The 17,070-nt window shown below is 43.1% G+C and overlaps 1 protein-coding gene across 1 annotated transcript; it reads right to left on the reverse strand.

Moving 5' to 3' along the window:
• Nucleotides 1-2,060: 2,060 nt before the first annotated feature.
• Nucleotides 2,061-9,319, reverse strand: LOC308404353 (tumor necrosis factor receptor superfamily member 10B-like). The gene is given in 11 exon segments (XM_080894381.1): nucleotides 2,061-2,346; nucleotides 2,349-2,630; nucleotides 2,849-2,885; nucleotides 3,540-3,776; nucleotides 3,896-3,936; nucleotides 5,931-6,023; nucleotides 6,240-6,331; nucleotides 6,571-6,682; nucleotides 6,811-6,939; nucleotides 7,095-7,248; nucleotides 9,153-9,319. Coding segments are annotated over 11 exon segments (1,233 nt in total). The 5' UTR covers nucleotides 9,177-9,319; the 3' UTR covers nucleotides 2,061-2,314.
• Between the last annotated feature and the right edge of the window lie 7,751 nt (nucleotides 9,320-17,070).

Here is a 17,070-nt window from a genome sequence, read left to right on the forward strand (position 1 = left end):
TAACCAAGTAGAATATGGCCACTGAGCTGTCAGATCTTTATACATGCCTCGAAATCACCTAGTCTGACTGGTACACCAGATAACTACAACAGAATGCTTAATAATGTTCTCAGCAGGCATTAGTTTGATGCATGTGAGTCACAGAGCTGATTAGTTACAGCAGAAGTATCATTCAGCTCAATGTTTCTGTGACAACTCTATTAAAGCTCCAGCTTTGAGTACGCAGGACACACCACAGGCCTTGTATCAGAACTGACGGACAGAGTCAACATTCATAATGGCAATGTAAGAAAAAGACACTTGTCTGGAGAGTAAATGAGCAGCAGCACAGCATGCTGCTCAACTTGCTGAATAGAGAATGAAGGAAAAATGAGGCAGTACACTGCTGACAAGACTGGCAAGCGAAGACAAGTCGGAGTAGCTCCAGAGAGCAGATTAATGCCTGGATGTAGAGCTTATGTTGGCCAATTTAGCTTCAGTACTTTCTGTAAAGAAGCTTCCACCTTCGACAATTATTTTCAGTAAGTGCTAACGTCTCAGCCACTACACATGTAGCAGGATGCTGCGTGTGTAGCTAATACGTCACGTTTACATATTGTAGGTTGCCACAAGTGCACAGTAGTGAACAGAGGTGCTTTTAGACAAACAGCAATGTCATACAGGCCTAGACACACTGATGTTTTCTGAATAGTTGCTGGTAGTCGTCGTGAATGTATGCCTTCAAAGTAAAACTTGTGCCTTGCTACAGCACCAAACACCTTTCAACCTTTACTTTGAAGATGAATGGTCTCGTTTTCCAAGTTTCATCATACTTTTCAGTTTCCCTACTGCTCTCGAAGCAGCAGACTTCCATGTCTTCCATGTAATGGACATTTTCTGTGCTGGGCAACTACCAACCACTCACAAACCAGTCAGAGAATGCACCTCGCCTCAGTGAGCTGTGCTTGCTGACCAGTCTGTAGCCAAAGCCAATGAGGAAATGAAGAAAAGACTCGAGTTCCACTGACAACTTCAGGCCAAAGAATTAAAGCAAGACCACATTTATTCAGGGATTTTCCTCTCACACAGAGTGACGTCTTGTCTGTAGCAACTGTGTTGCTGTCATTCTGCAATCATGTGTAACCTCTTATGTTTGTATTATAGTTTTACCATCCTTTGTGAAGTACATTCATCTGTATTTGTCATTGGCGAACGCTGCCAATACCACCCCTTTACATGTATTGAAAACCCTGGGTTATCACTGATAACCAATGTTACCCTAGCAATTAGGATGACTGCAAGTGAATCTAGATATGCAAATATGCAGAGCCCAGGCATATAATACAGGACATGTCCGGTATGACTAAGACAAAAAATATAATCAAGTGATCTTGAAGTCAATCATAAGGAGAAATACAACAAAAGTAGAAATATGAATGAATGAGTTTAATTCACCCAGATTTATAAATTAGAAACAAAATTTAAAAAAAAAAAGAAAAGAAAAAAAAAGCAAGTTTGGAAGTAGTAACAAACACTGTAGAGCACATCTATAACAAGGTAGAAAAGTACACAATTCTCACTTCACTTTCAGGCTTCAACACAGCTCTGGCAAGACTCAATGTTTCAGTGCAGCACATAAACAGAGCATTGTAGAAAACTAGGTTTTGTAAACATCCATGATGATGATCAAGATTATAGAAGGAAATGTAACAAAACAGAAGTACAACAGAAACAAGATCTTAATATATTAAAATTTGTGCTTCTGTTAACCACAATCACGACAACACTGGATCAACAGGTAAATAATACAGTCAAGGAAGCACTCTTTGAATTTAATAAAATACCCTCCACTGTAATAACTTACATACATTCATTAACTCCATTGGTCATTTGACAGTCTGTTGAATTGCTAAGGAGTAGTTACAGAACCAAACTGAAACATACATCGACTCTTCAGGACACTGTTAGATTACAATAAATGTCTGAACATAACTTTCGCTGAAACAAGCTTTAATTAGGTTTGGGATCAGCGCAAAAAAAAAAAAAATATATATATATATATATATATATATATATATATATATTATTATTTTTTTTATTACAGGCATTAATGAAATACTTAACACTATGGAGCTGACAGGAATACATGGCTCACAGTCAGATAAGAAAAACGACTGAATTCTGTCAGTTTGGAATAAGTTAGTTCAAGCAGGCATATTTACCTCAAGAGCTCACGCTACAGTCTAGTAAGATGTGCTTACTGAAACAGCAGCAGCTTCAACAACATACACACTTTGAGGTGTCCAAGTTTGTTTTGTTCCTATTCTGACCACTACTAGTTTGAGACAATTACATAGTCTCCCCCTACAAAAGCAGGAAGTGACCGCCGTCCACAGCCTTCTGGTGGATCGTCTCAGCAGTTCGCCTTTGGTTCAGGATATTCAAAGCCTGCAGCAGGTCATTTAAGCTCGCTCCTTTACCTTCTTTCTCCACCCAAATATGCAGCAGTTCATGGATCCTGTCTTCATAGGGAAGGTTCTCTTTGCTTTTGATGACATTGTCACTAATTTCAAGCTGACGGAAAAACCTCTTGTGATAGTTCACATCTAGTTCTTCAAAATATTCAAAGCACTTCCTGAGAGACTCTTCACCTGCAAAAAACAAACAACAACCTTCACTCCATCACATTAACGCCTTGTGCTGATAACACTGATAACACTGATAAACATTTTGACAGCCAACTGGACTGCAATTAAAAGCAGCGTGGTGGCATGAAAGCTTGGAAGCTTTATCTAATGTTGTGTTTAACAGCAGGTGCTTGTGTGTTATGCAGTGGGTGAGATCAGGAATAAAAGTCAAAATACTTTACCATTCACAGGAACAAGCTTGGGAAGTGGCACCTCTTCCTAAATGAAACAAAAGCAAACAGGCATTAACATATAAAAAGTCAGAAATTGTAAGACCTGCTAAATCAAAAGCATGTCTTATTTATAAGCAGGTGAATGAAATGAAAGGAAAAGCATTTATCTAAAAGATCTTACACAATACAGTGATGCATTTTCCTGTCAGTGCGAATGGAAAATGAAAGGAGACACGAGATAGCGAGACTGATAAGGAGCATTCCCTGTTAATCTTCAGGTGTTTTAAGGACCAGGTGACTCATTAAGTTTCCACTAACACAATAACAGCAGCCTGAGACACTGAAGATCAAATGTTAAAGGTAATTCTTAAACCGAGAGTCACAGGATTCTTATACGGCTCCTGATTGTTGAGAGAATTTGCTCCAACATACTGGAGTGCAGTACGGAAGAAGCAAGTCACTGAGGTTTATCCATGACTGCAGACCTGTCCCTCTGCAACTGGGAGCAGGTAGGATTCTGAGGCTCTTTCTGTCATGTAAGGAGTCGTGTGTAGCATGAAAATCAAAGTGGGTAAACTGGAACATGAGGACAGACAGTAAGACAGCGGAGGCTGTTAGAGCAGCAGAGCATTAGTTAATAGCAGCAAACAAGACAAGAAGCAAGGATGAAGCAGGCGATGAGATGAGCTGCAGCTCTCACCCTCCTGTGAAGCTGCGCTGAAACCACAGGGCTGGCTTGAGGGGCAGGTGTGAGCGCATCTGTTAGGCTGTGCTGGGAGTTACTGGCTGAGCTGTTGAGGCTTGGACTGAGAATTTGACGCTCATCCTCAGCAATGTTGGGGGATTTAACTCTCACCAGATGCTGGGACAGGATTAGATTTGTGCTGGTTGGTCTTTGAGTGTCCTTATCCTCAGGAGTCTGGATGGCAGTGTATTGCTGAAGAACATGTTAAGAGAGTCTCTGTCATTTAAGTTACCTTGGGAAAGCCATTTCCATTCAGCTCATCGCCATGTTTGGCTATTTTTGTACATTAATGGAAAACATGAGTCACTCACCTGTTCTGCTTTGCTCCTGTCAGACCGATTTCTCTGAGAGCCTGAGGAAAGAATGTGAAGAGAATTATGCAACTTCCAAGAATTCACAACTTTCCAACACAAAGTTATTTAATTTTTGTCTGAGCTCAAATTTCATCAACTGAGCAGAACCTGCTGCTGCTGCTCTGCATCAGTTCTAGCAGTGTGCAGCCTCTCCTGGACACTGTGTGTCACTGAGGATTTTCATCAGTCGGCCGGAAAGCCTGCCCAGCAGTTCCAGTTTGTGTTGGACCCGGCCCAGTTTACCAGCAGCATGGTCAACAGCACAAACTGGGAAAAGCATCTTCACGTGGCTCAGTCCAATTGGAAAAGTACTTTAGTGAACTCGCCAACAGCAGCCCACCTCTATGCGAGGCCTGCATGGTAATGATATACACCCCAACAGACTGCGGTTAACATGTTTGCTGAGAGGGCGTACTTGATAATTAGGCTTTAATCAGTTACACCTGATCCCAACATAGTCAGCATGTTGTGTTAGCAGCTCATCTGCTGCTCTTAGATCATCACACCTGAAACTGCACGTCCATTGTAACAGGTTTCTGCACACATGTATATCCTCTATCACGCCGTCTGGTGTCTCAACTTATACTTAATAGCTTTTCAGTCTTTCAACACTGTTCCACATGTGATGAACAGTCCCACAATTATCCAGAACTGTTAATTTTCTTACCATGTTTTACTCATTTCATGTGCCATTTGAAAATCTCATCTGCTCTAAACAGTCTGATTACAGGAGAGTTTGGCCTTGTGCAGTCAAAATATCCCATCCTGTGAGAAGCTCTTATCTTGCTCTCAAAGATGGCATACGGACAGCATTGTGGGAAAATGCGTCATTGATAAGACTTTACTAACAGGGTTCCCAAAACAATGCTGTGAAGGTCAGAGAGGGAATCCAGAAATGTTGAGTGGAACTTTATTTTCAGTCATTCGGTTGCAGCAGGTGTGTCTCAGCATTTATTAGCGTATGCTTATGTGTCAGACTGACTGCAGAGGCCAGCGGGCTCAAGATCTGTGTTAATGAGAGCCAGGCCTCAACAAGTGCATGAAAATATTGTGGCAGCATCAATTTAATATCAGCAGTTCATCTGTTTGTGGTGTGAAGAAAAACAAAGTACAAGTCCTTCCCACAGCATTGACACCTGTCAGAGCAATAACACTGCAAAGCTGTATCACTACACACACAAGACCAAAATTTTAAACAGTTCGAGCATCTGCTTTAAGTGCTTGGACCCTACAACACTGCTCCTGCTGACAGCGATCAGAGCTGAAATAACAAGTGAATTTGTTTAAGAGTGATCAGGAACCATCTAGACAATAGGTTGAAATGAATATTTTTCAAGCAAAAAACAAAAAAACAAAAAACAAAACAAAAACAAAAACAAAACAAAAAACCACACACACACACAACAACAACAAAAAAAACCCAAAACACAACAACCCACCCCTACATTTTGATGATTTGCTGCTCTATGTCATGCCCCAAGACCACACCTGGCCAGGTTGGTGACTTCTGTGACACCAGGAATGTGGAGGTGGAGCATTTAGTTTACATTGGGGCATTTGTAAAATTGATGTCTATACTGTTCTGGACAGCTTAAAAATCATCAGGCCTTCACTTCGGCAATGCTGAGCAGATAATACTTCTGATACAGCTGGTCAAAAGCATTTTCTTGAGTGGACACGGCCAGCTGCAGTGGCCACCAGAACATCACACAACTGTGTAGTTGCCACACGTTCAGACGAGCAGCAGAAGCATTAGCTCCAGTCACAGAAGTACTAACCCTACTACAAAAGATACAAACTATGGCATGTGTATCTTTATCATTTAGGTTTGTTTACCCCATTATAATGCGAAAACTATCCATCCTCCCCAGCTAACACAGACAAAATGTGAAGGACTCAATGAACAGGTCGACAGCCTATCAGAGCACTAACAAACTTTTGCATCAAGGTGATTTTAATATTAGGATCCAACATCTGTATAAGAACAACGTACCCATTTTACGTCTCCTCTTGTAGAAAAATATCCCAGCAAATGTTATGGCAGCGAGGACACACAGCACCACCACAACCACCACCACAGTGATACCTGTTTAAGAAAAACAAAACAAAAAAACATAAGAGACAGTCATTGGCCATTTACAGACACCCCCCCCCCCCCAAAGAGATTCATGGCTTGAATCAATGTACAGTGCGAGTGAATCTCTGATATCATTTGTTTCTGGCCTGGAAAATCTGACTTTGTAAATATACATTTATCCCAGTGTAACAAAAAGTCTTGCATGCATCTGCCAGAGTAGTGTACCTGGATCAGAGCCAGATTTGTTCTGGATCTTCTTGCACTCCGTGTTGGAGGTTGATGTGCAGTTCCTCACTTTCTCTTCATCCTCTGCACACCTAGTTAGGAGAGAAGCAAAATAAATCGAAAGGTTTAAAGACCTAAATGTCAGTCTTCTTCCCGCTGCTCCCTTTAGGAGTCACCAGAGTGGACAATCTGCATCTAGCATCGTCTTCTGTCACACCAACCCTCTTCCTCTTTTCCTCCTGCCTGGCAGCTTCACATTCAACACCCACTATATCCACTCCCTCCTTATACTTGTGTCTTTACTGATTTTGAATAATTTGCAGACACTTACCGTGAACACTTCAGGCACACCTCACATGCTTGGTTAGGATCACAAAATCTCCCTGGTTTGCACTGACATTTAGTGTCTTCAGTGTGAGTGCATGAGCTTACAATTTCCTCATCTGAGAGAGTAACATGAAAGAGACCTTGTTTAGTCAGAGTTTATGCTCTGAGCACGCCGACTACAAGAACAATCAATAGTGAACCTTTTCATTCTGATCGATGGTATAAAGCCGTCAAGCAGAATTACCTGGGCGACACCGTGTGCACTTCAAGCAGAACTTCAGTCGGTTGTCATGCTTCATGTATGTATCGTAGTCACACTCCTCACACTGCCCCCTCTCTCCATCTACACTGCAGGGTGATTTCACATATGTGCCTAGAGCACACACACACACACACACACACACACACACACTTTATAAGTCTCCGTCAACTGAACATGTGACTCTACCTAAATAAGGCCATTTCATGTGGCTTTTGATGGCTTACTGGTTTGAAATTATTACAGAAGTTCAGTTTCATGAGACTTACCAGCTTTACAATTCAAACAACAGAGGTTGCCGTGTTCGTACTGATCTGCCGGGCAGTTGGCCTGCCGCCGTGCTCTGCCGTTTCCCACTTTAAGACCAGCCTGTGGGTATGCTGTGGTGGATTTGAGGAGAACGACCAGGACAGGCACAAAAAGCTTTGGATTTGGATGTGGGGTTTAAAAAAAAATAACAAATAATAAATGGAAGTCAGAGTGGTGAATAATCAGGTTTTTTTTTTTTTAAAAAGAGTCCCTAAACAGGCAGGTGGGGTGATGTTTGGTTACATTAAGGTGCCAAAACTAGTTATGATCAGACAAGAATGGGAAACTGGGATAAAACATGGTGACTTATGAGCAAAAACCTGCTTCGTTATAGTCATGAAACTACCTTAAGTAAAAATATGAAGTGCACCGCTTTCATCTTTTTTTTCCATGTTTTGACTTAAGAGATTCCAAATTGATTATATTAAAGAACTCATTTTATGGGTTTTACAGAAACATAATCTCTGATTATATGTTTTGGCTAACTGAAAACATTTTCACTACAAACATAAGTATATAAGCCATTATTCTTTGGAAGCTTTCTTGTATGATGATGTGAGTCAGATTAGGTCACATTTAAGAACACGCCACTTCACTCTGAAAGCAAATAAACAAGTCAGTGCTGCACAGGTGGGTGGGGGAGAAGGGGATTTCCTTCCAACACTCCTTGAACTAAGCCTGGTGGATTCAGTATTAAGAAAGTGTACCAAAGTATCCGAGCTGATTTATTCTTTCTTAATATTGAGCAACAGGTTTTAAATAACAGGAAACGTGATCCACAAACAGTGTGTCCTAATATGGCCAACACTTTGCAGGAATAACCAAATAAGGAAATCACACCCATGATTTCGTAACACCATCAGGTGCCCTAGTTACTGTGAGGGCATCTCCCAGGAGGCATGGAGAGACAGACAAACACTCACCTGTGTGTGAAAGTACCAGTTATAAGAATTTTAATCCCCTGCCTTCACTGGAAAGTAGAAATGGCATGCTTAAGCATATTTAATAGTACTTTGGAAAGGAAAAAAAAACCCCTAAAGAGACCTTGTTTATACACAAAGACATACAGAAGAGTTTAATTTTTTTTTTTTTAAGAAAAAGTTTATATTTCCAATACCTGTTTCTACTGGGTGTCCGACTCTATAAAGTAGCACTTTATGTCGATGGAAGTGATCTCTGACGTAATGCAAACCATCATTTCCCTCGCTTTATGCACATAATCAAACATATTAGAAAATATTGAATCAAAATAAAACTTTTAGGCAGCTCAAAATCAAGCCGAAAACTATACAAAAGGCTCAAACAATAAGGCCAGGCCATTTTTATCCGGAGTTTACCAATAGGATCTTTGCGAAAATTAAAGACATTTAAAATGTACACGCTCTTAAAGTTAGGCGCAACATAGCGCCCGGTACACAGGAAAACACGCGCTGTGGAGTAACGTGTATTCTTTTTATTCAGTGATCAGTCGCCGATGACAGTCAACCACAAACTGTCGACTAGTTTCAGTGCAGTGTCTCAGGTGGGGAAAACAGAAATAAAGTGACTTTTTGGTGAGCCCACGAGGAATTTCACACCTGAGTTCACACAGCGCCTTGTGACACTTTCGACACATAAATGCGACATCTTGCGCAAACCAGTAAACCGGAAAATTGCCAGAGGTCTCTCATTTTTATTTACAGTCAACGGGAGGCTAAACTTTGGTTCGACAACCCCTGACAATTCTAGTCACTTCGGTCCTCAATAAACAAATCAAAACAACAACAAAAAAACCCTTAAAAGTTTACATAATTAACTTTTTATTAAGTTAATAGCTTAACATAAATATTAGAATTGCCCCGCGGTTGTCCCGAAACATTAAAAGCACTGTTATTACTTTGAAGGATCTCCATTTTTAAAAATGAGTCACAAGGAAGCTGTTTACAGAAACTTCACGCTGACTGACTGACGCCGGTACAACACCGGTCCGTGAAACCACAGCAAGCTTTGTAGATGTTTAAAAAGACAACATGACTTACCACAAACATAGGAACGTGCTTCATCTTCTACTAAAAATGTCGGCCTCCACAGACTTCCAATTATTCCACGGTAACTCAGAGCAAATCGATTTAGATTTACCACCGTAGCGTCCTGTAGGCTACTGTCTCAAAAGTTTAACTCAGGTGTGAGACGGCTCTGAATTAATGACGTAGCTGACAGGCGGGGCCAAAGTACAAAGCAGCCCAGTCTCAGCTCACAAACAGGAGGCGACAAAAACAGCCCCACTGATAAAGTCAGTCTTTACTCCAAGCGGCCTATATGGCACAAGAAGTAATGATAATAAAATATGTGTATTTTTTATTAGTATAATTTAAATCATCTTCAGCTGCAACGTTATCAATGATTATCAATAATTATTAGCGAGCATTGTAGATGATGTAGAAGATTTTGTACTGACCCCCAGCTGACGTCACCTGTGCCATCTTAGTGCTAAGTTTCTGGAAGAGCAGCTGGCTGTTTAGGTTCAGAGTAAGGCTGGGTTTAAAACGGTGGCGTTAAAACGCCCTGTGGACAAACGTCTCCCCGTCGGCTGCTCAGAACAAATATTGACCAGAGTGTTTCACAGACGATAAGGCGTCTATTTAAATTAAAAAACACAATTCAGTCTCATTAGGCCCCGGGGATGGAAAAACAAAAAACACAAAAACCCAAGACATAACACTGGACTTTTTCCTCAAGCTATTACGGTTATTTCAATTTCGCATATTTGGGATATTAACCCCGCCCCTCCTCTTTTCTTGGTCTTCTTTTTCTTCTTTTTAAGCTATAATTCATTTAAATGAAATTATTAAAATGTAACGTGGTTGCAAGCAGACACTGCTTTCATGTAAGAGGCCTTATGACTGATTACTGAGAATACTGATTTAATATATGGTGAAATTATTCTATTAGAATCAGAATCAGAATACTTTATTGATCCCTGGGGGAAATAATTCCTGGGGAAACTATTAAAGAGTGCTTTTAATCTCAGCCTCTGTTAAGGAATATTTTTTGAATGCAGTAGTATAAAATAACACGCAATGGCAAATTATTATCAGTACAACTTCAAAAATGCTGTACTTTTGCTCAGGGGTTAAGCAAACATAGTTTGCCATCTCTGGGTGTGAACATTTATACTGAAAACAGTTTTAAAGTTAAGGTGAGAAAACGAACAAACAAAAACAGTTGCACGCTGAGTAAATCATGACTAAACTCACAAATACTGCACATGATTCACATGAGGAAACACAAGTGTAGTTTTGTGGCTACACCTTATCACATTGGTAACATACGTGATGCCAAAGCTACAGAGAAATGAGATAAAATGAGCTGCCTGAATCCTGAAAACGATATGTAATTTTTTTTTTACAGTAATATTAGAGGTATAGGTGATGAACAGTTTGTAGAATGTAAAATGTAAGATAATGTCTAAGCCTACAGTGGGATGCAGTGCTTTTATCTGAAAGATCTGAGTGTGTGAAGCTCTAAACAGAAACATTTGCTTCTCTTATACCAAACCGAGCTTTTCCCTATTTTAAACATAAAATTTATGCAAATAAAATCAGATATGTTGGATCTGACCTGGTGTATGATCGCTTTCACTCTGAATGAGCTCAGCATTCAAACATTCAAATTGCTGCTGTATTGCAAAGTGAATAACAGTTCCAAGAGGTGCCTCTCTCGCCTGTTAGCCCCTCACGGGATAATGGGGGAAAACAGACTATTGTACAAACGCTTTCATCACAAACTGCATGAAGTCAGCCATCACCACAGTGTTTAGCAAACCTCATGCTTGGGAGTGCCAGTTTAGCATTATCTAATGAGCAGTTGTCTGCAGCGCGCAGATATGCAGGCCGACAGGAAGCAGTGGGCTGTGGATGCGGAGAGGAATAAAACCTCCGTTTCAGTCTGTTGATTGCGATGCTCTGAGATGGAGCTGAAATGGTCTCACAGTTTTAGGCAGTCGGGGCTGTTTCTAGGCTCAGAGATTGGGTGACTGATGGCTTCACAGGCTGCCAGGCACACTGAGAAATAGAGACCAGTCACTCAACAAGTTTCCTGCGCATTGCAGCTCATCAACATCTTATTCCTCCACCTTTGTAGTACAACACTACATTTCTGGTTTTACCTATTTTATTTGCCCAATCATTCAGAGTCTGTTCCATTTCTGAATTTCTGCACCGTTTCCCCTCACGCTGCTGCAAACTTGTGTTTTTTGATGATAAGGCCCGGGAGGTGGCTGGAATCTCTGAGCCACATTTTCCGAGATAAGACATGAATTTTGCATTCAGACAGACCGTACAGGGTTCTGCTCATCGGCCGGGCCGAGGTCGAGATCAATTCTAATGATATGGAAAAAAAAAATATATACTTTTCTTCTGTTACAGAGCCTATGTGTATACTGAGAGGGAGGTTTTGCTGTAGGGATTAAGGGGATCTTTCTGACACACAGTGCAAGAGGAGATAGTGAACTGAAGACCTACATGAACTTGCTTATTCATAGAGGAATTAGACAAAGCTTATCCAAAGACAGAGTGAACCTGCACACTGGTGAATAAGCAAAAGAAGTGCAACTAGAAGTTTTTAAATGTTAAAATTCCAACATTAGGTTTGAAGACTGACAAGAAATTGATTGAATAAAGGATGATCTTTTATGCAAATAATGGATACAGATAATGGGTACATATATTCCTGAAAAATGTTGCATTTTAATTTGTTTCTAATCTCTAGCAGCTTGTGTGGATGTTTAGTTCACAAATTTATTCTGCGATGGAAGTTCAGAGGAAAGCAAGTCTTCCCTTTCAGTTATGCCCCGTCGATGCTTGCACAGTTACATGCTGTCCAGTACAATAGATCTATTGGCACCTCAGAGTTAAGGGTCTAACTTGGGGGCACCAAAGTGGTGGTTAGGAAAGATGGGAAAGCACTGCTCTTTATTTTCGCCACAATGGAAGGGAGGTAAAGGTGTTCATATAGAGGTAAATGGCCATGGCCATAGTGTGGGTATAAGAACAACATTGGAAAGGTGGCCAGATTTAGAGGGCCATGAGCTTCACGAGAGCACTAACAATATCCACTCTAGTGTGATTGTAGAGTACCCAGACTGGGTCAGATGTGAATGGCAGCAGCAGAAGGTTGACCAGTGACATTACCTAATAAAGGGAGACATGACACTCACTAAGGGGAAATCAAAGTTACATCAGGAACTGACTCTGAGCCCCTTCTTGTTCACAGTAGTGATGGACAGATTGACAGATGGGATCAGACATGAGTCTCTGTGGACTACGATGCTGCTGACATTGTGATCTGTAGTGAGAGTAGGGAGCAGGTGAAAGAGAATCTGGACAGGTGGAGGTATGCACTGGAGCGAAGATTAATGACATTCAACAGAAGCAAGACAGAATATGTGTGTGAATGAGAGAAAGACAGGTGGAGTAAAGATAGTGAAGGTAGATGAGTTTTAATACCCGGGGTCAACCGTCCAAAGCAACAGACAGTGCACAAGAGAGGTGAAGGAGAGTGCAAGCAGGGTGGAGTGGGGGGAGACGAGTATCAAGGATGATTTGTGACAGAAGGATAGCAGCAGGAATGGAAAGAAAGGTAGATGGCACTGAGACATGCCATGGTGTATGGTTTGCATATGGTTACACTGACAAAAAGACAGGAGGTGAAGCTGGAGGTGGAAAAGTTGAACATGTTGAGTGTATCAGAGGAACAGAGTGTGATGGAGGGAGATGATCCACTGTGGCGACCCTCTAAATGAGCAACTGTTCTCATTAGATTTGACAGGTAATTCCATACATGCAGTTCTTATGTGACTTTAGATTATACTTCAAAATGACTGCCCAAATTGTTACTTGGTGGCAAGACTTACTTCCAGATGGACTTTGGTCAGAGCCGCTGGTGTACATGGCCTAAAAGCGTATTTTATTTAGTTTGCACTATGATTCAGCCAGATACTAGGAGAAGTCTATTCATGGCTTTGTTCCCGCATGGCTCAAGGTCTCCATCTGGAACTTCTGTCAGCGCACAAGTTCCCCTCTATTGACGGCATCACATGCATGTGTGCTGTATTAATGTGGGGTAAGACACATATGGTGTTTCAATCTAAAAAAACCAAACACCTTCAGGGATACCATTGCTGGAACATATTCATGGTGTTGCAAGTAAGAGACTTGATTCGATAGTTGCAGAAACTATCCATGTTCAACATGTGACTAAAATCCAACCTAACCCCAACTCTAACCCTAAGTTAAGAGGTTAACATTCATAATAATCTAAAAGCCTCAGGATGCTTCATGGTAGACACTATAGCCTAAATAAGTTGCAATCTTGAACTAGTATACAGATATAGCATTTTTAAAAAGCAAACACAAAAGTGAATCCCTGTGAGGTCCAAGTCATCGCTGATGCAGATGCTAATCATAACCCATGATATCTGAATATTTATTTGTTTTTTAAGACTGTGTTTCACGGTCTTGGCAATCAGGTGACAAAGAAATTGATCATTCTAAATGAGACACACCAAAACTGTTTTCCATTACTGGTGGCTGTGGCTCAGGTCGTAGAGCAGATCAGCTACTGATCAGGAGGTTGGTGGTTCAATTCCCCCAGTCTGCATGCCAAATATCCTTGAGCAAGATACTAACCCCAAATTGCCCTCCGATGTGTTCATCAGAGTGTGAATGTTTATTAGTTGCACTTGAGTTTAGAAGTGAATGGGTGAATGAGGCATGTTGTTGTTGCTTTGAGTGGGAGAGTAGAAAAGCGCTATATAAGAATCAGTCCATTTACCTTCCAATAAATATTTACTCTAAATTAGAGTTACAGTTTGAGGCAGGGTTAAGATGGCCTCAAAGTGGTAACACATGTGCTATATTTCCACAGGCAGTATTTCATAATAAGCTATGCTGATGGCTACCTAGGACTGGGCCCATTCATCTCTATGCTGAGCTCACCAGTGGGTTTGTCTATTGACATAAATGACAATAACCTAGCTGGCCACAATGCTAATGTTAGCAGTTAGAGCAGGATTGCACAATTCAGTGGGCCAATTGCCTCACAGCCAAGAGCAGGAGAAGCAATCAATGCTCTTATGAATGTTTTGTTAGTCTTACTGATTCACTTAGAGACATTTGAACTTACTTATCTGTTCCGCCACATTTTACACAGTTTGCATGAAAGGGTGTTTCATCATGCCTCACTTAATCAGACTAGCAGTACAACAATCTTTTGCCTATTACTCATACCTTTACTTCCTGAGCTTTATGAATGGGAACTATCATACTTTAAACCACAATCTCCTCTAACCTCTGGGGAATTGAAGAAGCTATGATTGCTCTAAAAATGTAAAATCTAGCTAAATAATTTATAGACAGTATAGTTGGAAAAGTCCATACAACTCAGTTTACATGCTGGCGGATTACTTGAATGTACTGGCAACTGTGCCTCAAATCAACTTTTACATGCAGCAGGTTTTATTTCTGATACTTTAAGCCTATTCAGTATAACTGGTCATATTCTGGTGGTGAGTTGGATCAGGTGGCGGGGGAAGACGCTGGACAGACCTGGTGCACCTAAATGCGTAGTGAGGGTGTGCTGGGAACGTCTAGCAGAGGCCCCAGTCCGCGGGACCTTCAACGCACACCTCCGGCAGAGCTTCAACAGCATTCCGAGGGAGACTGGGGACATTGAGTCCGAATGGACCATGTTCAGCGTCTCCATTGCCGAAGCTGCTGCATTGAGCTGCGGCCGCAAGGTGGTTGGTGCCTGCCGTGGTGGTAATCCCCGAACCAAATGGTGGACACCAGAGGTGAAGGGAGCCACCAGGCTGAAGAAGGAGTCCTATCGGGCTTGGTTAGCCTGTGGGACTCCGGAGGCAGCCGACAGGTATCGACAGGCCAAGCGGAATGCGGCTTGGGCAGTGGCTGAAGCAAAAACTCGGGTGTGGGAGGAGTTCGGAGAGGCCATGGAAAAAGACTTTCGGGCTGCCTCGAAGAGATTCTGGCAAACCATCAGACGTCTCAGGAGGGGAAAGCGGTGCTCTACCTGCACTGTGTATAGTGCTGGCGGAGCGCTGCTGACGTCGACTGAGAAAATTGTCAGGCGGTGGAAGGAATACTTCGAGGACCTCCTTAATCCCACTGACACGTCTTCCGAGGAGGAAGCAGAGTCTGGGGATGAGGGGAATGACCCGCCAATTTCCGGGGGCGAGGTCACTGAGGCAGTTAAACAACTCCTTGGTGGCAGAGCCCCTGGTGTTGATGAGGTCCGCCCCGAGTTCCTGAAGGCTCTGGACGTTGTAGGGCTGTCCTGGTTGACACGCCTCTGCAATGTTGCGTGGAGATCAGGGGCAGTACCTGTGGACTGGCAGACCGGGGTGGTGGTCCCCATCTTCAAGAAAGGGGACCGGAGGGTGTGTTCCAACTACAGGGGGATCACACTCCTCAGCCTCCCTGGGAAAGTCTATGCCAGGGTGCTGGAAAGGAGAGTTCGTCCGTTAGTCGAACCTCGGATACAGGAGGAACAATGCGGTTTTCGTCCTGGTCGCGGAACACTGGACCAGCTCTTTATCCTCTCCAGGATACTTGAGGGTGCATGGGAGTTTGCCCAACCAGTCTACATGTGTTTTGTGGACTTGGAGAAGGCATTCGACCGTGTCCCTCGGGGTGTCCTGTGGGAGGTGTTGCGGGAATATGGGGTGTCTGGCCCATTGCTACGGGCCATTCGATCCCTATACAACCGTTGCAAGAGCTTGGTTCGCATTGCCGGCAATAAGTCGGACTCGTTCCCGGTGGGTGATGGGCTCCGCCAGGGCTGCCCTTTGTCTCCGGTTCTGTTCATAATTTTTATGGACAGGATTTCTAGGCGCAGCCAAGTGGCGGAGGGCTTTCGCTTTGGTGGCCTCAGAATCTCATCTCTGATTTTTGCAGATGATGTGGTTCTGTTGGCTTCATTGGGTGGGGGCCTCCAGCTCGCACTGGAGCGGTTCGCAGCCGAGTGTGAAGCAGCGGGATCAGCACCTCCAAATCTGAGGCCATGGTTCTCAGCCGGAAAAGGGTGGAGTGCCCACTCCGGGTCGGGGATGAGTTCCTGCCCCAAGTGGAGGAGTTCAAGTATCTCGGGGTCTTGTTCGCGAGTGATGGGAGAAGGGAGCCGGAGATCGACAGACGGATTGGGGCTGCAGCTGCAGTAATGCGGACGCTGCACCGGTCCGTCGTGGTGAAGAGGGAGCTGAGTGTAAAAGCGAAGCTCTCAATTTACCGGTCGATCTACGTCCCTACCCTCACCTATGGCCACGAGCTGTGGGTAGTGACCGAAAGAACGAGATCGCGGATACAAGCGGCAGAAATGAGCTTCCTCCGAAGGGTGGCTGGCCTCTCCCTTAGAGATAGGGTGAGAAGTTCGGCCATCCGGGAGGGGCTCAGAGTAGAGCAGCTGCTGCTCCACATCGAAAGGAGCCAGCTGAGGTGGTTCGGGCATCTGACAAGGATGCCCCCTGGGCGCCTCCTGGGTGAGGTGTTCCAGGCATGTCCCACCGGGAGGAGGCCCCGGGGCAGACCCAGGACACGCTGGAGAGATTATATCTCTCGGCTGGCCTGGGAACGCCTTGGTATTCCCCCGGATAAGCTGGAGGAGGTGGCTGGGGAGAGGGAGGTCTGGGCCTCTTTGCTTAGGCTGCTGCCCCCGCGACCCGGCCCCGGACAAAGCGGATGAAAATGGATGGATGGGATGGATGGATGGTCATATTCTACTAAGAGCTGCATTATGTTAATACAAAGTCAGTATTTCCTAACCCACATCAGAATAAAATCCCTTTATTTCCATCCATCCCTTCTCTTCCACTTATCCAATCCCTTTATCCCTTTATTTTCAGTGGTCAGAAATCATTAGCAGGGTTTTTAACCGTGAAACAGC

Source organism: Rhamphochromis sp. 'chilingali' (assembly GCF_963969265.1).
Source record: "Rhamphochromis sp. 'chilingali' genome assembly, chromosome: 10".
Taxonomy (NCBI): domain Eukaryota; kingdom Metazoa; phylum Chordata; class Actinopteri; order Cichliformes; family Cichlidae; genus Rhamphochromis; species Rhamphochromis sp. 'chilingali'.